Source organism: Sminthopsis crassicaudata, chromosome 3, assembly GCF_048593235.1.
Source record: "Sminthopsis crassicaudata isolate SCR6 chromosome 3, ASM4859323v1, whole genome shotgun sequence".
Taxonomy (NCBI): Eukaryota; Metazoa; Chordata; class Mammalia; order Dasyuromorphia; family Dasyuridae; genus Sminthopsis; species Sminthopsis crassicaudata.
Window position 1 is genome coordinate 2430205 of NC_133619.1, and position 22268 is coordinate 2452472.

A 22268-nucleotide genomic window follows, 5' to 3' on the forward strand; every position below is an offset into this window, starting at 1 on the left:
CAGGTGCAGGGCCAGCCCCTTGCTAACCTCCCAGCGCCCTGGACGTGCTGGGGGCTCTGGCCCCGTCAGAAGCCCACGGGTCTCTGGGAGGGGTGCGGGACATGGAGCTTGCTGGGAGCGCCTCTGGCTCAAGGCCACAGAGCAGCTGCGAAGTTCCTGGCTGGCAGACGGCCACCGTGTGCCTGGTTTCTCCCCGACACGGGTCCCTGCTCCCCTGAGGGGCCGATGTCGGGGTGTGGTCGGCTCCTCGTGATCAGGACTGACAAAACAATTCCAAAATCATGTCCTTCTGATGGGTCAGCAGCGTCGCCTTGGTAAACAGGGGACAGGATGATTAATTCATTTTATAGATGGAGTTATGGGAGCTCGCTCAAATACCAGCCGAAGATGATCCCTGGGTTTTCCTCCTCTCCCGAACAATTCTTCCTTTGGTTTGGACCAAGCAGCAGGTTCCAGTGAGGGTCTCAGAGTGTCTGCTCGTCACTGGGAGCCCACGCTGATCCTTAGGCACTCGGTCCTGGGGATTCTCTCCCCCTGCTCTCTTTGGGGTCTCTTCCATGAACAATACTGCCGCGCCTGTCACCCCCAAACCTGTAAGTCCAGCCTCAGCTTCCGGCTCCGTCCCCCCATCTCCAGCTGTCCAGTGGACCTTGCAGCATGAATGGTCCCTCAACATTTCGAATTCAGTGTGTCCGAAGGAAAATTCATTCTGTCTCCCACCTGCAGTCTCTTAGACAACCTCAGACCCTCTCTCTGGAGCGTCCTTCAAACCACAGCCTGGAGCGCATTTTCCGAGGGCTCTTCCTACATGGTTTTTGCTTTGTTGCACGCTGTCTTTTGAAAAGACTTTAAGGAAAAAAATCAATGAGATTTATATAGCGCCCCCTATGTGCCAAGCACTGTGCTAGGTGGTGAGGAGCTTCCATTCTATTGCACTATATTACCTGTCCACAGGTAAGTAAATGTAGTGCACACTCATGGAAGTACAGGTAGATAGCATATCTGTGTGTGTAGCATTTGAGCTGCCCATGGGTAGCAGAAAACTGCAGCTAGATTACAGAGCTTTCAGTTCTCTGTATTAGGTATTAGGGGTGTGATTCTGGGGGGTTCCCCCCTCTCCCCGGTCCTGGTGTCTCCCATGTCAGGTCAGTGTGGAAGGAGGGACCTAACACTTAATCTTGACGACATTGCTTTCTCCTCCCACCATGGACAGTGAGCCAACCTACATATCAAGGTGATCGAATAAAACCAGAATTGGGGAAGTTCAATTCAGGTTGCTCTAAATCAGAGCACTCTCAACCACTGTCCCTGAGAAATTTTACACGTCCCCTTCTTGAATCCGAGCCACGGCGTTTCCGGCAGCGCGGTGTACACGCTGTTAAGGGCACATGGTGAGTGCAGAACCAAGGCTTGTGTGGTGACAAGCACTGCCAGAAACATCTCAGAGTCTTTGTGTCCGAACTAATTTTGCCTTGTACTGTTGCCAAGTTTTTCATGGCCGCCACAGTGAGTGTGGGGCTGTGACCCACAGCTTAAAAAGACTTGGTTCAGATGAGAGAGAGGCGGGCACTGGGCACCAAGGTGAACCATGGAGGGAGAACTCGAGGATCTGTTCTGAAGTCTGGGACTGAAGGGCACATGCAGGGTTGTCCCTATGGGCCTTCTGCTCACGGGGAGTCTCCTGTGGTCTGGGGCCAAAAGTGCTTCCTTCCCAGTCTCTCCTCTTCCGACCATCTCTCCCAGAAGTCTCAGCGAATCTAGAGTTGTGTCTCTCTACACAGACAGATTACACGGCTGACACCCTGCAGGTGACTGCCTGTCCACATCCAAGACACACGCACTGAGACTGAGAGGGCACCAGCCAGGGGGCAACTGGTTGGCCTTCATAGTCTGCAGAAAGAGGTGCATGTGTAGTGGACATAGCTATACACGGGGCATGGATATGAGTGTGTCTGTCTGTCTATCTATCCATCTATCCATCCATCTGTCTACTTATCTATCCATCCATTCATCTATCTATCTACCTATTTATCTATCTATATTTGTCTATCCATCTTTTTGTCTCTATCTACTTATCCATCCATCCATCTATTTGTCTGCTATCTACCTGTCTCTGTCTGTCTATCATTTATCTGTCTGCCTATTTATATATCTATCTATCTATATCTTCTTATCTGCCCTTCTGTCTATCTATCTATTCATCCATCTGTCTGTCTGTCTACTTCTATATCCATCTATCTATATCTACTTATCTGTCCATCTGTCTATCAACTTATCTACCTATTTGTCTATCTTATCCATCCATCTATTTGTATGTTTGTCTATATCTATCTGTCTATCTATCTATCATTTATCTGTGTCTGTCTATCTATCTACTTATCCATCCATCTATCTATCTGTCTGCCTATTTATCTACTTATCTATCCCTCCATCCATCCATCCATCCATCTGTCTGTCTCTCTACCTATATCTTACCTTCTATTGATCCATCTGTTTGTCTCTCTGTCTGTCTATCTATCTACTTATCCATCCATCTATTTATCTGTCTATTATTTGTCTGTCTGTCTGTCTCTCATTTACCTGTGTCTATCTATCTACTTATCCATCCATCCATCCATCTGTCTATTTATCTATCCATCCATCCATCTGTCTGTCTGTCTGTCTATCTTCTTTTCTATCTGTATATCTATCTACCCATCCATCTATCTGTATGTCTGTCTACCTATATCTACCTGTCTATCTTTCCATCCATCTATTTGTCTATCTACTTATCCATCCATTTATCTGTCTGTCTATCATTTAACTATCTCTCTCTCATTTACCTATCTCTTTGTCTATCTATTTGTCTGTCTATCATTTACCTGTCTATTTATCTGTCTATTTATCTGTTTATCTATCTCCATACACACACATTTACATTTTTTCCTTAAATAGAATGTCAGCTCCTTGAGATCAGGGTCCTGGTTTTCTTGGATCTCTAGTGGCTGGTATATAGTAGGCACTAAATGGATGTCTGTGGAATTAAGTTGAAATACTTGGACTCCCTTTGTGGCTCAGGGGTCAAGGTCAGGGCTTGTTAGCGTCCACTCAGTTAGATCGGGCTTCACTGAAACCCCTTTTCTGCCAGTTCCACCTGTAGCTTCGTCCCTGTCTCACGCCTTCCAGTGGTTAGAGAGCTAGGTTGGCCCCTCCAAACTGTTAACCTACTTCTGCCTTCTGCCTCCCATTCACTGCTAATGATCGTAATAAGCACTCACAGCATTTTTCATCTTCAAAGTATTTTACTGTAACAATTAATTGTTGGTAAATTTCCTCATTTCTCAAATGGAGAAACTGAGCCGGAGAGATGTTTCCTGTGAGGCTCTGGGAATGAGGGCTGGGTGTTGGAAGTCATTGCTATTATTTAGCATTTATTAAGTAGCCAAGTAGGTGGGGCAGGGAAAACACCAATAAAAGAAGTTGAGGCTGGTTTCTCTGTTTCTCTATGTGTCTGTCCTCCCTCCCTCCCTTCCCTCTTTTCCTTCTTCCTTCCCTCCTTCTTTCCCTCCTTCTTTCCTTCTTTCTCTCCTTTCCTTCCCTCTTTCCTCCCTCCCTCCCTTCCTTTCTCCCTCTCTCCCTCCCTTCCTTCTCTCCTTCTTTCCTTCCTTCCTTCCTTCTTTCCTTCCTTCTTTCCTTCTTTCTCTCCTTTCCTTCCCTCCTTCCTCCCTCCCTCCCTCTCTTCTGCCTCTTTCTCTTCTTCTTTCCTTTCTTCCTTCTTTCCTTCATTTCTTTCTTTTTCCTTCCTTTATTCTTTCCTCCCTCCCTCTCTTCTCTCTCTTTCTCTTCTTCCTTCCTTCATTTCTTCCTTTCTTCTTTCCTCCCTCCCTTCTTTCCTTCTTTCCTCTTTCCCTTCTCTCCCTCCCTATCTCCATCCATTCATCCTTCCTCCCTCTATTCTCCTTTGCTCTCTCCTTCCTTCCTTCCTTCCTTCCTTCCTTCCTTCCTTCCTTCCTTCCTTCCTTCCTTCCTTCCTTCCTTCCTTCCTTCCTTCCTTCCTTCCTTCCTTCCTTCCTTCCTTCATCTCCCTTGCAGGCCCATAGAAAGGGGCCCATGGCAGCAGTGGCCTGGGCAGCTCCCCAGCCCTGGCCTGGGCCCCATGTCGTACACTGTGTACATGTAAGTCTCCTTCATGCAGTGCATTCCAGAAGGACTTGTCCATTCTTGCAGCGTGGTTGACCCAACCCCTGGGCTCCTCCAGGAAGGTTCTGGCTCTTCCCAAACCCATCCCTGACCTTTAATTAAGGCTGGCAAGGCTCCGGAAGCAATGCCAGCCCCGGGCACCTGGTCGAGCCTGGCAGGACTGGCCCACTTTTACTGCCCTATAAACACGGGGGAGTCTCACATAAACATGGGTGAGACAGAGGCTGAATCAACTGCTTTTGACCAGAAGTCTCCTTTCCCTCCAACCCTGTCCCTCGGCTTGTTCATTGTTTAATTCAAACTGTCCGGGCCGGCCAGGTGAATCACTGGCTTTCTGAGATAGGAGGGCGTGTGCAGCTTGGGTGTGTCGGTCCATCAGTCCCATGTTCACCTGGGTGTGAGCCAGGCTTCTCTGAGGCACCAAGAAAAGTCCCTTCTCTACTCCCAGGGGAAAAAGACCCCAGATGTATGGGGCATCAAGTGGCAAAAAGGGGTCTGAAGAATGGGCCAACAGTTCCAATAACCTTGTGATGGAGAGAGCCTTCTACACCAAGAGGCCTGTGGGAACTGAGTGGGGATCACAACACGGCATTCTCATTCTTTTTGTTGTTTGCTTGCATTTTCTTTCTAATTTTTTTCCTTTTTTCACCTGATTTTTCTTATGCAGCCTGACTATTGTGGAAATATATATAGAAGAACTGCACATGTTTACTTTCTGTCTAGGGGAGGGGATGGCAGGAAAGAGGAGAAAATTTGGAGTACAAGGTTTTGCAAGGTCAGTGTTGGAAAATTATCTTTGCATATATTTTGAAAATAAAATGTTTTAATAAAAATAACATAAATTATATAAAAAAGAATCAGCCAAGATGGATGCAAACACTTCAATAGGAAGACCCTCTCTTGTTGGCTCACTGTCGTTTGCAAGCCTTCTCTCATGGGGTTATAGGACTGGCATTTGGGGGAGTTGCTTTGTATCTCCAGCATTTAGCCCAGAGCCTGGCACACAGTGGTGCTTAAGCAATGCTGACTGTTAGATGACCATGTGGCATGGAAAGCATCTACTCTCCTGCCCCGGATGGTGTTTGTGTGCCCTGGATGCATTTGTCCAAGTTTTTGAATGACGGCTTCCAACATCATCATTCAACTCAACCTACTCTCTCTAAAGTGACCATGGCCTAAGTCTCTTCATGGACAGCTTTGTTCTCATTTTCTCCGTCTTCACCCGTCTTTGTCTCTTGGCGGCCCTTGATCCCCTTGACCCCTGACTCCTCCTCCTACTTTGCCTCCTCTAGATTTTTGTTACCCTTTGTTTGACCACTCCCAGGCTACTTTACTGGCTTCATCCAGGCCATGCCCACTGAGCGCTGCCCAAAGCTCTGGCCAAGGTCCTCCTCTTCAGGCTCTCTGTACTCCCACTTGGTGATGTCCATCAGCAGCCATGGGTTCAGTGATCATCTCTATCGATCTCTTTATCATCTCCCCTAAACCTTAGCTCCATAATAACCGTTGACATTGGATGTCTCAAACCGCTAGTTCCTCTCCTGGAAAGGCTTGCCCAGTGTGGTCAAGAGCACCACCATCCTCCCCATCACTTGGGAGTTGCACAGCCTCAGTGTGACCCTTGACTTTTCACCTCTGAGTGGTCGCCATGGTATCTCCCATAATTCTTCTCATCACCGTCACCCCAGACTCCCATTACCTCTCTCACCAAGCAGTGATCTGCCTATATCGCCCCTCTCCTCCACAATAGTCTTTGCACAGTCAATAGTGATTCTGTCTTTATTCTTTAAAATAAATCCTAGGGAACCTTCTTCCCTCCAAGATCAAGTAAAACCCCTGTTTTTGGTGGAAAGCCTCCTCCAAGCTGCTCCCTCCTTGTGTCCCTCCCCTTTTTGGAGGCATCCACAATTGAGCCACACGAGCCTCTTTCTCATGTGTGATGCCCCACTTCATCTCTGTGCCTTTGTATTGTTTCCCAGAAATTTTCACTCAGTTTTTATATGAGCAGTGGACCTTTCACCTTGTAAATCTCAGGTGGAATAGAATCAGCACCAGGTGCTTTGCCACAGGAGAGAAGTCTTTTTTGTTATTAATTTTAAAATTATAACATTTTTGACAGTACTTATGCCTGGGTAATTTTTTACATTATCCCTTACACTCCCTTCTGTTCCGAATTTTCCCTCCTTCCCTCCCCCCCTCCCCTAGATGGCAGGCAGTCCCACACATGTTAAATATGTTACAGTATATCCTAGGTACAATATCTGTGTGCAGAACCGATTTTTTCTTTTTTTCTTTTTTTTTTGTTACACAGGAAGAATTGGATTCAGAAGTAAAAATAACCTGGGAAGAAAACAAAAATGCAAACCGTTTACACTCCTTTCCCAGTGTTCCTTCTCTGGGTGTAGCTGATTCTGTCCATCATTGATCAATTGGATCTGAATTAGCTCTTCTCTATGTTGAAGATTTCCACTTCCATGGGAATACATCCTCGTACAGTATCGTTGTTGAAGTGTATGATGATCTCCTGGTTTTGCTCATTTCACTCAGCATCAGTTCATGTCAGTCTAGGAGAGAAGTTTTAATGTCATTCAAAACCTCTTTTTCATTTGGAAGTTTGGATAGTTGAGGGGTTGACTTCAGCCTGTAGTACAGATATGGTCAGTGGCTTCAGCAGGGATTGATGAGAAGCTGTTGAGAAGATTGACAGGCTCAGCCTCCTCTCCAGGGTCACATCCTTATCACCAAACAGTGTGGCTCCCTCAGCACTGAGGAGGTGAGATGCACCCTGGGGCTTTGGCTCCTAAATGGCATTCAGGGCATCATAAAGACATTTTGGATTGTTACTATCAGTGCAACACCGAATCTCGTCTGCCTAGCTGTTCCTGAGAGCCCTGCGCAGGGCTGGGTGGGCAGACAATTGGTGGGGCACCTTTCCTAGTCCCTTCCTCACGCAGGTGAGCAGTGTGATGCTTAAAAGGTTGCCTAGACACCCCGGGGGCTGCCGAATCCCTCTGAGAAGATGGCCCTGACCTGGGCCCCCCATTCAGGACTGCGACTGCGGCTGCCAGTGCATTGGCACCTGCTGATTTGCCACCTCCATCACCACAAGACTTTGAAATAGGGAGAAATGGTAAAATGCGCAAATTGGATTTCAGTGAGGCAGGTTTGTGTGTGGTTGCCAGCCTCACTCTCTCTTCCAGGGTCATCACAGTCCGGTGGCGGGACAGAGTCAAGATGATTGGTGATGGCTCAAGATGCAGTGGAGGACTTGTCTCTAAGCACTGGTAACAAACCATCCTCATCCATCCATCCCACCAGGGGAAGTCTTCAAACACCCTGCCCACTCACTGAAGGGTCTGGCCGGATTTAACCAGTCTGCTAAAAAGTTTTGCCACATGTGGCTGCTGTGCATGCTACGGCTTCTTGGGGCCACAGGTGAGGGTCAAGTGGATCAAGTGGACAGTCAGGGTGGCAAGCAGCCTGAAAAAGGGCCCAGCAATCTCACACCAGAGGCCCTGGCGCTCCCTGAACACATCCTACCTCTCAAGCTCCTTTCTAAGAAGAGAAGTGGAAAAGGCTCTGACCTCTATTGGTAGAGGGGCTTTCCTCCTGCGGGAGTTTCTTACCCCAAAGAAATCCCACATCAATTCGCAATCCATAGTCTTGGAAGCTCTGGCTCCAAATACAGCACAATGTCCCATTAGCTCCCTTGGCTGCCATTTTCCCTGCTAACTCATTCACATTGCAGCTTATGATCTTTTCTCCCTTCACATGAATGTCTGCTGATCATTCACAACTTCCTCATCTTGGTCTTATGAAACTGATTTATATTTACCCTTGGTGCAAAAAAATGGATGATGGGGAATAAGGAGGAGAGAATGCGATAGAAAGATTCAGAAATCTTTGAACCAATAAATTTAAGGCAATTCAAAAACCCAAGGCATTTTGTTCTCCCAAGGAGGCTAGATGGAGTATTAGAGGTACTGAGAGACTTGATGATGATGAAACTTGATGGATGCAGGACTGGGGGCATTGGTCTGGGGCTGGAAGTTCTGGACATATCAATCAGTCAGTCCACAAGCATTGTTATTGATAATATTGTTAATGTCCAGTTCCCAGGCGCTGTCTGAGGTGCTGAAGACCAGTTACAAAGAATCAACTGATCCCTAATCAGAAGGAATTTACATTCTAGTAGAAGAGACAAAAAGCACATTTGTAAAGAGGAAATGCAAGGAAGGGAAATGTCAGGTGGCCACCAGTTACTGAGAGGACCTAGGAGGGCTGCAGACAGAAGATGGCACTTGGGCTGCACCTTCAAGAATGGAAGGGAGTCTATGGAAAGCTCTGGAGATTGATAGGGTCTCCGCCATTGTCTTTAGGAGAAAGAGAAATTCTAGACCTTTCCCTGAGATAGTGGACCAGCGAAGTTGTGACCAATTAGTGGCAGTTAACAAGGAGCTGATGAGTCACCGGTGCTACCTTGTCAGGTATGTGGGCCCAGGTCGCCAGGCTGTCCCAGAAGGCAGCGCTGGCTTCATTTTAATGATGTCTGTACCTTCTTCTGTAAAGCCAAGGGTGGCCCCTGGGTCGCTAAGGTCTCTTCCATCTCTGATAACAACTGAATGAAGGAAAAAGCATTTTAAAAGAGTTTACTCATGCATCACATGCTGCTAAGCACTGCGATTGCAAATGCAAAAAGAAATCATCCCTCCCCTCATGGAACTTCCATTCTAATGGGGAGGCAATCATCTGTGAGGGAGGGGTGGCCCAAGAGGGGCATTGTGCTGCGGGAAGTCACGGGGATGATGAGTGGAGCACATGAGGTGTCCTTTCCGGGAACCCTGGCAGCAGATGATGCTTCCGGGACTAGCAGTAGGTGATGGGAGGCTCCCCACCCACACCTTCTGCAGGAATGAGCTCTCCGACTCCTAAGAAGTGGGTGCCATGGCCCTTACATCCATCCTTTTTCCAGGGCTCGGTTTATTGCCAGTTTGGAGAAGCAGTGCTTGGGGATGAAGCCGTTTTCTATTTATTTGGAATGCCAGCTGTGGAGGAAGGGAGTGGTTGAGATCATGGCGGAGGGAGTAGGAAACAAAGAAACCCAAGTTGCCTGCATCTCCCAGACTCACGTCATTTATGCCTGTGTGCTTTTCATTTTTGGCCGTGAATCACGGACCAAAATGCCCAAGAATGTTGCATGATTCAAACCTTCTGGTTTGACGGTGGCAAGCCACCAACCAACCATTTCAGTAATAACACTATGCACTTTTATGTCTCTCCTTTCATCCAGAGATCTCAAAGCACAAGACAAACATTAATTAAACTCCTTGCCATTCCAATACGGTGCTGCAGGTAAATATTACTCTCCCCATTTTACAGAGTGGACAAACCAAGCCAGGGAAGGGCAGAATGTCTTGGTCCAAGGCAATCAACCAAATAGGTGGAGGCTACCTCTTGGACTAGAACCTATGGCAGCACCCAGTCTCCAGAGCTCGAACCTTCAGACCTCCCCAAATTATAGGAATTGTTTCTTGTCCCACCTTGCTGGTAGTAGAGGTGGTGATGGGAACCAGCCCAGATCTTAAGCCCTTTCCCTCACTCTGAGCCTCAGCTATAAAGCTCCGGTCCTGAGACTGCCCTATCTGGAGCCCTTCTCTCACTTGGTGACCAACAGGCTAGAGAGAAGCCATGATCTGCAGCCTGAGGTCCTGGATGGAGACCCTGGCTGCCTCTGTGGCTGGCTCATGATTCTCTCTTGGCCCCACTGACATAAAGCGAGGGGATTGGATGCACTTTTCCCGTGGCTAAGCTCAAAGCCCCGAGATGGTATTGCTGCTAGCAGCTTCTCATCCCCGGGATCAGAGCATGGGGTATGGTGACGATGGGAACGGAGACTGCACAAAGACACTGGAATCTCAAACAAATGTCTTTTCTATAAATAAAACGAGCAGAATGTGTTGTTAATTACCGGAGCTCCAAAGCACCACCCTCTCCAGTGGCGGCCGGCAGAACCCTCTGGGAACGCTCCCCAATGGGAGTCTTGGTCAAGCCAAGTATTTATGAATTAGGACTCTGTGTTAGGCACTGGGCAAGATGCTGGGGACCTAGAGAGGTCAGACGGGCCCTTCCCTCACAGGGCTCCCAGTCTAGTGGGGAGACAACGGGCAAATGACCAGGTACAAACACCACGTACAAGATGAATGGGAGGGGATCCACAGAGGGAAGGCACTGGCCTTAAGGGGGATCATGAAAGACTTCGTGGAGAAAGTGGGATTTTACTGGAGACTTGAGTCACTTTGATGGCTGAACAGAGGATGGACTGAAGTGGGGGAAGACCTGGGGAGGGACTGGAATGGGGAAAGACTTGGGGCTGGACTAGGGTGGGGGAAGACTTGGGGAGGGACTGGAGTGGGGGAAACTTGGGGCTGGCAGACCCCCCACCACAATGGTCCAGGGTGAGATAGTGAGGGTCTGCACCAAGGTGAGGGTATTGTTAAAGGAGGGAAAGGGCCTAGATGAGAGATGATTTAACGGTAGCGTCAGGAGTGAGAGAGTGAGAAATCTAGGATGACATGAGGTGGTGAGCCTGGGAAATGGGCAGGTGATGGTACCATTAATGAGAAATAAGGAGTTAGAAAGGAGGGAGAATTACGAACTCAGCTGCAGAGATGTTGAGTGGTAGATCTTGCCATAACAAGGCATTCAGTAGGTAGGGGAGAAGTGAAGCTGGAGATCAGGAAAGGGGATGTGGCTGAATAAATAGATCTGAGAATAGTCTGCATAGAAATGAAAAATGAGCCCATGGGAGCTGATGTGATCACAAGGCTAGAGGGGGAAGACAATGAGTCTCATCACAGTGGGAGGGCAGCTTCAATGAGGATCCAGCAAAGGATACTCTGGAGGATTTGTCTGAGAGGAAGGAGGAGGACCAGGAGAGAGATGGGGATGGGCGTCCTGAAAACTTGGAGAGAAGAGAGTGTCCAGGAGAGGAGGGGGACTGGCAATGCAAGGCTGCAGAGAGCTCAGAAGGAGGAGGCCTGAGGAAGGGTCATTAGGTTTGACCCTTAGGAGTTCTTAAGCAAGGACCCCTTTCTCCAGAAAGTCTGACTGCACATTCTTAAGTAAGAACACAGACAGGATCTTCTTGGACACTAAGAGTGATAAATCCTTGTGAGAGATTCTGCGAGTGACAGAGAGGAAATGAAAAGGAAGAAATAAAGGAGGGAAGAAAGGAAAGGAAGGAGGAATAGAGGGAGAAGAGAAAGAAGGGAGAAAGGGAAAAGAAAGGAGGAAAGAGGAAAAAGGAAGGAAGGGAAAGAGGAAAGAAGGAAGGAAGGGAAAGAGGAAAGAAGGGAGGAAGGGAAGGAGAAGAGAAGGAAGGATGGAGGGAGGGAGGAAAAAGGAAGGAAGGGAGGGAAGGAGGAAAGGAGAGAAAGATGGAAGAAGGGAGGGAGGAAGGAAAAAAGAAGCAAGAAAGGGAAGAGAGGAAGGGAGAGAAGGAAGGAGGAAAGGGAGGGAGAAGGAAAGAGAATGAGGAAAAAGGAAGGAAGGAAGGGAAGAGAGGGTGGGAAAAAGGAAGGAAGGGAGGGGGGAAGAGAGAGAGGAAGGAAAGAAGGAAGGAGGGAGACCAATGGGGTGCCCTGGCAGTTCTGGATTTGGGAATGAGACTTGAGCTCCAAGCTCTGCCTCTTACTTTCTGTATCATCCTGAACAAGTCATGTCTTTCTGAGCTTCCATTTCCTTGTGAAGTGAAGGCTTCAAGGAGGTGACCATTAAGAACACTTAAATCTCTTAAATCTGATCCTAAGGAATGGATGGGAGGGTGAAACAGGGAGGGAAAACAAGAAAGATAAAGAATGGAAAAAAGGAAGGAAGGAAAGAAAAAGGAGTAGGAAGAGAGGATGAGAAGAAAGAATAAGAGAAGGAAAGAAGGGTTTGAAAAGGGAGAGGAAGAGAGGGAAGAGGAGAAAAGAGACGGGAAGAGGGGAGGGAGGAGGAAGAAGGAAGGGGCTGCTTCTGGGAGTCGCCCTGCAGACAGAGAAGCTGTGGGGCTCGGGCAGCCCCAGGAGGCAGGGAGCTCCCCCTGGCTCCCAGAACACGCCTGCTCTCCTAACCTCTGACACTGCCCCTCTGCTGATTCATTGCTTTGGACTGTTTAAATAGGGGGACGCCCCAGCCTCCCCACATTCATGCGGCAGTCCTGAGCCATCTCGCATCCTCTCTGGACTGCCTCTTCTCAGCAGCTGCCCCAGAGGAGGAGCCGGTAAGTGGTGTCTCGTCCTCCCCAATTAGCCGGCCCCGAGCAGCCGCTTGGCAGGCGGCCGGTGCTGGCTCGGGCCGCCCCGGGCCCCCTCCCGCTCGCCCCCTTTCATCCCTTCTCTTCTCCCTCATGGGCAATCTGGCTCTGACCCCCAGGGTGGGGGTTCTTGTGCTGGGAGAGGCTCAGATCACTCCCCGATTCTCCGGCAGCAGAGCTGGGAGAGCGTGGTCCTGAAGGCCCCCGGGGTGGGGGGGCAGAGGCCGGGTCCAGGCTGCTTCCACGCTTCCAGCACATCTGAGTAGATTCTCTGGCTTGAGCTGGGCTTGAGCTCCAGGGACCTCGGCGGGGTCCGGCTTTTCCTCTGGATTGCGGGGCTTTCCTTGCTTTTTCTGGCAGGACTCTTCTCTGTCATTCAATAATGAGAGTCTCGGGGCAGCATTTGGGGAGAGAGAAGATCATTTGGATGGAGAAGAAAGATTTCAAAATCTCCTCAGACCCCATGCTCTTTCCTTTTGCATCTGGAACGGAGAGCAGCTCTTTGTTCCAGGACAGAGGTTTTTCATTCTCTTTGCCCACATTTACAACCACCGGGACTTTTTAGAACAGAAAATAGAGGAGGTGAGAGCTTGAAATACAGAACCCCGAGCCTAGAATATCGTACTCGTGGAAGGTCTTAGAACATGAAGCAGAGAATGCCGCTTGGAAGGCAGTGCTGAGCGCACAAGACGGAACGTCAGATCTGGGATGGATCCTGGACCGTGGACCACTTAGTGTAGGCAGGGCCCCACTGCACAGAGGAGAAACTGAGGCACCCTCCTTCAGCCATTGGGCGTCCTTTGGAGGCATCGAGTGAGTCAGAGCTCTTTTTGTGTCAAGTGGAGGATGTTCTTCCCATTTCACCCCCAAACTGCCCAAGGTCTGAGGTCATGGTTCACATTTCTTATCTGGGTCCAGATTAGCGTCGGGTTCTTGGTCTTCCTTTGTTTTGCTTGGTCCCCGTGACTCCATCTAGCCTCCACAGGCTCTTGTCAGGGCATGAGCCCCCTTTCTCCCCGACTTAATCCCATGTTCCCGGTGAGCTGAGACAGCCAGGGGCTTGGGAGGCCTGGGAGCCTGTGTGGTCCAGACTGTTCCTGCTCCACATCCGAGAGGTGTCAATACCACCGTCCTGAGTCGAGTGGTCTCGCTCAGTCCCTCGCACTCCCGGTGGTGACCCTAAGGCCTGGCCGAGAAAGAGCAGCCTGCTGGGGATGAGCTCCGGCTCCTGCACCAGATGCAGCCTTCTCAGCGTGGGCTCCGGCTCCGGCTTACACAGACGCTCGGGGCCAGTTGCTTCCACCCTCCCGACGTGTCACCCCCCAAACTCAGCCTGTAGGGTCAGTGGCAGAGCCTTCCTTTTGGAATGACCTTGGATGGCTGTGACTTCTGCTCTGTGACCCGGAACCTTTGAGCCCAGGGCCTGAGCTTGTGCTGAGGGCTGGGAGGATGCCGGGGTGCTCAGCCCCCCTGCCTGGGCTTTCACACAGTTGGAGATGGAAGCCTCAAATAGGGAGCGGAAGAGAAGGTGAGCTGACATCATCACTGGAGAAGTGGGGGGGAAGGAGAGAGCCCAGGTGCCCTTGGCAAAAGGAGGAGAGAGAGAGCTCCCAGAGGCCAGTAGGGCAGTTCAGGGGACAAGGCTGGCAAGGGAGGAGTCTGAAGTGGCCTCTGGCGGGCGTCCACTTTCCCAGAGAGAGCTCAGACTGGGAGCCAGGCTGCTAACTCCCCTGAGTCCTCCGCGCCCCCCAGCTTCACAGGCCACCCCGTGAGTTTGGGTCCGAGTCCAGGAAGCGTCCCCAGAGTTTCTACCAAGTCCAGTTCTGTTTCAGCTTCACCTAGGAGCCATGGAGCCCCGAGGGCTTATTGACTGGAAGTCGGAGCTTCTTTGGGAAAACTTTATTTCAATCCTTCTCTTTGCTTTGCCAGGAAATGCCTGAAAGGCTTTCTCCCCCCGGCCTCTCTTGCCAAGTTAATTGTATGTCTGCGTAGATTGCTGTCCCAAACCACACTCAACCCATTTCTCCAGAGAGTTCAGAAAGGGAAGGAGAGAGGGAACAAGGAGGGACAGACAGAGATCGAGACAGAGACGGAAATAGCAGAGAGAAATGAACAGAGACAGAAGTCCGAGCAAGGGAGAGGGATTCAGAGACACACGGACAGACAGAGAAAGGGAGGGAGACAGAGAGAAAGAGAAAGGGAGGGAGAGAGAGAGACAGAAAGAGAAAGGGAGGGAGAGAAAGGGAGGGAGACAGAGAGACAGGGAAAGGCAGGGAGACAGAGAGACAGAGACAGAAGTCCAAGCAAGGGAGAGAGGGAGACAGAGACAGACAAACAGAGAAAGGGAGGGAGGCAGAGAGACATGGCAAAGACATATAAACAGAGAGACAGGAAGACAGATAGGCAGACAGATAAAGGGAGAGAGACAGACAAAGGGAGAGAGAAAGAGACAGAGAAGGAGACAGAGAGACAGAGAGAAAGGGAAGGAGATGGAGACAGAGACAGAGACAGTCAGATAAATGGAGGGAGACAGACAGAGACTGATAGACACACAGAGACAGAGAGAAAGGGAGGGAGGCAGAAACAGAAAGAGACAGAAACAGCTCAATCCTTGGCAAAGATAGAAACAATAATAGTTAATACTTGTGCGGAGTTCACATCTGGCTTCAGAGACTTCCTAGCTGTGTGACCCTGGACAAGTCTGCCTCAGTTTCCTTATCTGTAAAATGAGCTACAGAAGGAAATGGCCAAGTGCTGCAGTATTTCTGCCAAGAAAATCTTCCAAAAGGTCAGACGTGACTGAAAATGAGTAAGTGGCGGGATTTGTGGCCCCCGTTCAGAACTGTGAAGCGCGTAGATTCTTTGTGACCCCGGGTGATCCTCACACAACCTGTGCGTTTGGTGCTTGAGTCCCGTTTTATGGCTGAGGAGACTGACCGAGGGTCCCGGGCTGCTCAGTGTCTGAAGCAGGGCCCGGCACTCTTTAGGCAGAGAAATACAGAGATGAGCAGAGATCTGGGCTGAGGCCGGAGCAAGGAGACCCAGAGGAAAGAAGCAGAAAACAAAGGAGTCTTGGCTTAGTCTGGGCTTGGGGAGCGGCTCTGGTGGCAGTGATGGCACCCCTGGCCCACTAGTCCGAGGGACCCCCAGGCTTTGGCCAGCCTGGCCTGCCAAGCTGCCCCTTCTTCCCGCTCTGGACCATCCCTAAGTCACCGCAGGTCAGTTCCCTCCTGGTGGGATCTGTCTCTGGAGTGGTCTGTTAAGGGGGTCTTGGGGTGGAGGAGACTCCTGGAGAAGCTGCGGTTGGAGGAGAGAGCCTGAAGGGGAGTGCTCTGGGTCATGCTCAGTCTCTTCCCCCTCACACAGGCTCGGCCGCTCTGCCACACGGGCCCCCTCCCCAGCACTGCCCTGTGCTCGGTGCCTCAGGAGCCTTTGCTCTGTCACGTGTGACGCTGGCACTCGGGGCCTTATTTCCCATCTCTGAGCATTATAAGGGCAGGGGGAGCCCATGCCCAAAGCCCCTCCAGCCTGAAGAGCCTGTGAGGCTTTGTCTGCTCCTGGGGGGTCTGCGGGCTTGGCGCCCCTCCCCCAGCAGGCAGGAAGCTTCAGCACTGGCTCCTGGTTTAGGTCTACTCAGGATCTGCCCCAGACTCTAGAGGGCGCCCACCAGGGAAGGGGTTTGGGAGCTCACAGAAGGCCAACAAAGGCCTCTTTGGGCAGCTGGCCAGGGTGCAAAGGAGCACAGGGTGCTAGGGCAGGAAGGGTTGGGGTCTCTTTGCAAGTGGTGCTCTGGGGAGATGCCGGACTGGGGGAAGGGCTCCGAGGGGGATAGATGGGGGGAGGGGATGCGGAATGGGGCTCTGCCATGTCCAGAGCCCCTGGCAGATTCTCCAGGAGACCTCGCTCCTCTGGGAAGCTGAGAACTGCAGAACGAAGCGAGAATCTCCAAGCCCCAAACAGTGAAGCTTCTTGGCTAATTAAGTGGTATCCTGTGAGTCATGCACGGGGCTCCGCTGGCTGTTGCCCAAGAGCAAGCTTCTAGCCTGGGAGAAGGGAGGGAGTCCAGGGCACGGGACAACACCCAGCAGACCACCTGTGCAGCCCCGGCGGCGGTGACCCAGCCTGTGGACGCCGAGGGACGGACGCTTGGCTTCTCCCTTGGGAAGCTGGGCCGAGTCACCGAGTTATTGAGGACGCAGCCGTGTCACCAGTGAGGAGGGTATAATTACTGCGGCCTTGAAGGCCTTTAACTGGCATCTGCGCCAGTGGCGGCCAAGCGGCCCATGGGTAGCGTGTGTTATTGAGGCCCGAGGAAGGGCCCGTGATGGTGGCCCCCGGGAGGCTCCGGGGCCCTGGCCGATGAGGCCCGGAGGGCTGGGGGGCATTCTCTAGGGCAGCCTCCGTCGGGAGGGTCTGCAGTTGCTGGCTCTGGCATGTTCTGGTACTTTGCAGTCGCCCAGAGCTTGAGCGGGAGGCCGGGGGGTTTGAAGGATGATTGGGATAGCTGTGCCAGCAGTGGCAGTGGGCTGATTTTTCCCTGCTGGAAAACAGGAAACCACTGGCTTTGTGGGAGACCACTGTGGGCCCCGGAGCCTGGCCGCACTAGGGAGCCATGTCTGCCAAAGGCAGGATGTCTGGGGCTGAAGGAAGAAGGGGCTCAATGCAGATAAGGAAGCGGTGGCTCCCTCCTTGACCCAGAATGCCATGGGGCCAAGGATGGCAGAAGCCGTCCTCCCATGGGCCAGAGAGAAAGGGGAGGCTGTCCTCTCCGTTTGAGCCAAGGCCAGAGAGCTGCAGGGATTTCTGAGAAAGTGGCAGGCCTGGAATTCAGACCCAGGCTCTCTGCATCCACATCCTGAGAGCTTTCCACTGTCCACCACCATGTGCCTGACCGGGCCCTCCAGCCTCCCCTGGAGACTTTCAGGAGCAAGGAACTGTCCCTTTTGGATACCCGGAGTTGGTAGAAAGGATTTACTTAGATGGAGCTGAATTCCCCTCCCCTGAAATTCCCCTCTCTGTTCCCTTCTCTGCTCCCTTTTCTGCTCTCGGGGCCAAGCAGAACTCTTCTAGCCCCTCTGTCTCTAGAAGCCTGTCCTCCTGTCTGGTCGTCTCTGTGAAGACTCCATCATTGTTCCTAGACTCAGCCCAGCCTGGGGATCACTGGGAGGGGGCAGAGGGTCCCTAAGAGGGCTGGCTGAGTCTGGAGGAGCCCTGGGGGAGCTTCTGGTCTAAGTGATTGGCCCAATCCTGGATGCTTCTCAAAGGAGAGTCTGAGAGAAGGTGGCTGGGAGGTTGGGACCAAGCCAGGAGTCCTGCAGAGAGCTGGAGGCCAGCCTAGTGGCTGTGGTCCTACACATGGTGAGTGGCTGCTCTGGCTGGAAGGCAAATGTTCTGGCCCCGCTTGGTGTCCCATCTTGGATGGTGAAATCTTGGATGCCATTTCAGGGCACACAACGATGCAGATGGCGGCCATTCCCAGAGCTGAGATACTTCTAATGGGCCAGATGGGGGGTCACTGGACAAACAGTATTTTTATACAGCCCCCCTTCTGATGAATAGCTTAGTGAGATCAGCAGATTCATCTGGCACCTCACTGGGGTTGAGCTTTCTCCCTGCTCCCTCTCCCCTCCATCCAACTCAGTTCTGGCCCTCCTCTTAAAAGCTCTCTCTCCACATGTCCCCCCTTTCCTCCCATTCTCTTCATCTCTCTGGTTGTCTCTGTTCCTCCCTCCCTCCCTCTCCCCCCTTCCCTCTGCTGGTAGCAGCTGCCTAGCTAGTACTTCCTGATGATGTTCCACCCTTTACCATCTTCTCCCCTGCTGCTCCTTTTCTCTCCCAGGACCAGAGGGATGGAGAGCAGGTCCCTTCCTTGTATCCCATCATGCAACAGTGTCTCCTCTTTTGACTTTCAGCTGCGCATTCTTCTCCAGGTCCAGTCTCTGCCATCCTTGGACCTTCGGGATCTTTTTTGATGATGCAGAAACTTTGCTTTCCAGCTTCCTTGACATCTTTTTTTCCTTGTTTTTTATGAAATTCTTGATCTTTTTGTTCTTCTAAATGAACTCTTTGTTATTTTTTCTAAGGCAGTAAGATGCCTTTAGTAATTTAATGGAGATGACATTAAATAGGTTAGGCAAATTTTTCATTTAAAAATTATATTGGCTTTAGCCAGCTATGAACGATAAATGTCGCTTCAGCTATTTAGATCTGATTTTATCTGGTACATAGTGTTTTATGTTTATATTCATAGAGCTCCTGTGTCTGTTTTGGCAAGTGTACCCTCAGGTCTTTTATACTGTCTAGTTATGGCCCCTTCTTGACAAGCAGTCCACTCAGGCCTGGCTTAAAGAACCACACACAGACTGATTTGCACCCAGGTCTTCCTGCCTCCAAACCTAGCACTGTCTCCAGTACACACTTCCCCTCCACTCTATTCCAGTCAGCGAGGCTGGAAAGGACAGGGAGAGCACGCTGTACCTCAGTGCTCAATCCACTGATGGGCCAAGCCTTGTGGAATCACTTTCCTCACCATCCCCTCTATGTTCCCAGAATCCTCCCTGCTGTCCAGGCCCACTCCCTGTCAGCTTACAGAATTTCAGTAACATTAACCCAGTCTGGCCGTCCATTGTGTAGTTGCACACCTTGTCTGTTGACATCTTCCTCTTCCCTTAGGAGCCTAGCTCAGGTTCCACTTCCTTCCCAACCCTTCCTTGACCTCTCCAGCTAGGCTTGGGGTTGGGGAAGTCTCCTCAATTTGGGGGGGTGACAGCTAGAGGATGAACTTGAATGCTAGAGCCAGGAGATCATCCTTTGCCCAGAGGCAGTGGGCAGCCAGGGAGGGTTTTGGAGCAGTCATATGCTCCCAAGGGCAGATGGAATGTTTTGTGGATTGTGATGTGGAAAATAGATTGGGGCAGGGAGCAACGGGAAGCAGGAAGCTCAGCGTTCTCTTGGCTATGGTTTCCACATTACTGTACTGGGTCCCAATGTCAGGCCCTGTTGTTCTGCTTTATTCCAAAGCCCTGGCTGGTTTTGTTTGTTTTTCAGGGAGGGATCGCAAAGGTTGTTTGGCTGTTGTCCTTTGTCCTTGAAGAGAGCCAGAATGGCATCATATGTTAGTTAGAGTGCAGTTACAGTGTGGCTGACTGGCTGATAAACCAGTAGGAGCTCAGAATGCTCTGCCACAGGTTGGATACAGATAGTCCCTGTGAATATTTGGGGTGGACGCTCTAATTTTGTGCATCCTGGGTTTCCTTTGGACTAATTCATAGAGCACGGCCCCTTCCCCCACGAGGACACGCCACGCTGGCGTTGCCAGTGTCTCCCGCGTCATACAGTCATTCTAACGTTCTTCAGAGAGATCTTGAGAGTGTCCTTGTATCACTTTTTCTGGCCACCTTCTGTCCTGAGGACTTTAGAATCGGGAAGAAGTGGGGATGGAGATGGGGAGTGTAAATATGCCTTTGAAAGCCGGCCTGGCCTCTGCGGGATGCCGAGCGGTCCCGTCTGCTCTGCGAATAACGTTTCCGTGTGTGTCTCTCGTTTCCCCTCCCCCATTTCTCCCCCACCACCCTGCCCCTGCAGGTGCTATGGAGCTGAAGGGCTGCGTGCTCTTCTTGGCCGTAGGCCTCCAGGCCCTGGGTCTCACCTCCTCGTGCCCGAGTGAGTGCACGTGCTCCAAGGCGTCCCAAGTGGAGTGCGTGGGAGGCCGCATCCTGGTGGTGCCCAGCCCTCTGCCCTGGGATTCGATGAGCCTGCAGATACTCAACACCCACATCCGAGAGCTGAACGCGCAGCCCTTCGTCAACGTGACGGCGCTCATAGCTCTCCGCATCGAGAAGAACGAGCTGTCGCAGATCGCGCCCGGGGCCTTCAGCCACCTGGGCAACCTGCGCTACCTGAGCCTGGCCAACAACCGGCTGCAGACGCTGCCCGGCGGCCTGTTCCACGGCCTCAACAACCTCGAGTCGCTGCTGCTGTCGGGCAACCAGCTGCTGCACGTCAGCCCGGCGCACTTCGCGCCCTTCAGCAACCTGAAGGAGCTGCAGCTGCACGGGAACCGGCTGGAGAGCATCCCCGACGGCTGCTTCGACGGCCTCCCCGGCCTCCTCAAGCTCAACCTGGGCCAGAACAACCTGGGGCACCTGCCGCCGCAGCTCTTCCAGAGGCTGGGCCAGCTGCAGGTGCTGCGGCTCTCCGAGAACCAGCTGTCCGAGATCCCGTCGGGCACCTTCGACGGCCTGGGCAGCCTGCAGGAGCTGGCGCTGCAGCAGAACCAGCTGCGCCACCTGGCGCCGGGCCTCTTCCAGGGCAACGGGCAGCTGGAGAGGCTCTACCTGTCCAACAACCAGCTGGCCACGCTGCCGCGAGGCCTCTTCCTCAACCTGCCCCGCCTCAACCGCCTCACGCTGTTCGCCAACGGGCTGCGGGAGCTGCCCGCCGGCCTCTTCGGCCACATGCCCCACCTGCGGGAGCTCTGGCTCTACGACAACCAGCTGCAGCACCTGCCCGACGGGGTCTTCGAGCCGCTGAGCCAGCTGCAGGTCCTGGTGCTGAGCCGCAACCAGCTGCAGTCCATCGCCCCCGGCGCCTTCCGCGGCCTGAGCGCGCTGCGCGAGCTGTCCCTGCACAGCAACGCGCTGCAGAACCTCGACGGCCAGGTCTTCCGGGCCCTGGTGAGCCTGCAGAACGTGTCCCTGCAGAACAACCGGCTCCGCTTCCTGCCCGGCAACCTCTTCGCCGGCGTCAACGGCCTCACCACCCTGCAGCTGCAGAACAACCAGCTGGAGAGCCTGCCCGTGGGCATCTTCGACCACCTGGGCCAGCTCTGCAACGTCCGGCTCCAGGACAACCCGTGGCGCTGCGACGCCGGCATCGAGCCCCTGCGCGCCTGGCTCCTGGCCAACAGCGCCCGGTTGGGCGGCTCGGACCTGCTCCCGCTCTGCTCCAGCCCGGCCGAGCTCCGGGGCCAGGCCATCATCGTGATCAACGTCAACGCGCCGAGCTCCAGCCAGGGCTACCCCGACACGCCCCAGTACCCGGAGACGCCCCGGTACCCGGACACGCCCCGGTATCCGGACACGCCCCGGTACCCGGACACGCCCCAGTACCCGGACACTTCTCGGTACCCGGACACCACCTCGGTCTCCTACACCACCGCGTTCACCACGGTGGAGGAGGACCAGACCGACCTGACCACCATCGGAGACGTGGCTGACCGCGAAGGGTGGGGCATGACCAGCGCGCAGAGCGGCCTGGCCATCGCCGCCATCGTCATCGGCTGCATCGCCCTGGCCAGCTCGTTGGCGGCCTGCATCTGCTGCTGCTGCTGCAAGAAGCGCAGCCATGCCGTGCTCATGCAGATGAAGGGGCCCAACGAGTGCTGAGGCGCCGGACCTGGGAAGGGCTCCGGCCGGAGGGGGCCCCCCTTCACGCCCCCTTTCTCGCGCGGCTCCCTCCTTGGCCGCCAAAGTGGGGCCGTGCTTTCAAACTGGGTTTTTCCTTTGCACGCGGGAGACAACGCTGGGTGGGGGGCGGGGAGATGCTTTCCTGTTTTGCTTTTTTTTTTTTTTTTTTTCTTTCCTAAGGGGCTGAAGCGGCTCCGGGTGACCGGGCTTTCCCTCGGGCAAATTCCCTCAGACCTGCGGCTCCCCGAGAGAAAGCAGAGTCACGCGTGGAACGTCCCTCCTCCAATCCCCAGCGGCTAAATTAAGAATGACTTTCCTGAGCCCTGGCTAGGAACCCCTCCCAGCCCACTCAGAGAAGAGAGCCCTGTAAAGGGGGCTCCCCTCTG

General features: G+C 52.5%; 1 protein-coding gene across 1 annotated transcript; it reads left to right on the forward strand.

Moving 5' to 3' along the window:
• Positions 1 to 20064: 20064 nt before the first annotated feature.
• Positions 20065 to 21986, forward strand: LOC141560119 (leucine-rich repeat-containing protein 15-like). Its single transcript, XM_074297822.1, has one exon. It carries the CDS (start codon positions 20065 to 20067, stop codon positions 21859 to 21861), a length of 1797 nt encoding a protein of 598 aa, XP_074153923.1. The 3' UTR covers positions 21862 to 21986.
• The last annotated feature ends 282 nt before the right edge of the window (positions 21987 to 22268 follow it).

Coding starts and splice junctions, on each gene's coding strand:
- LOC141560119 (XM_074297822.1), top strand. CDS start 20,065: ATGGAGCTGAAGGGCTGCGTGCTCTTCTTGGCCGTAGGCCTCCAGGCC.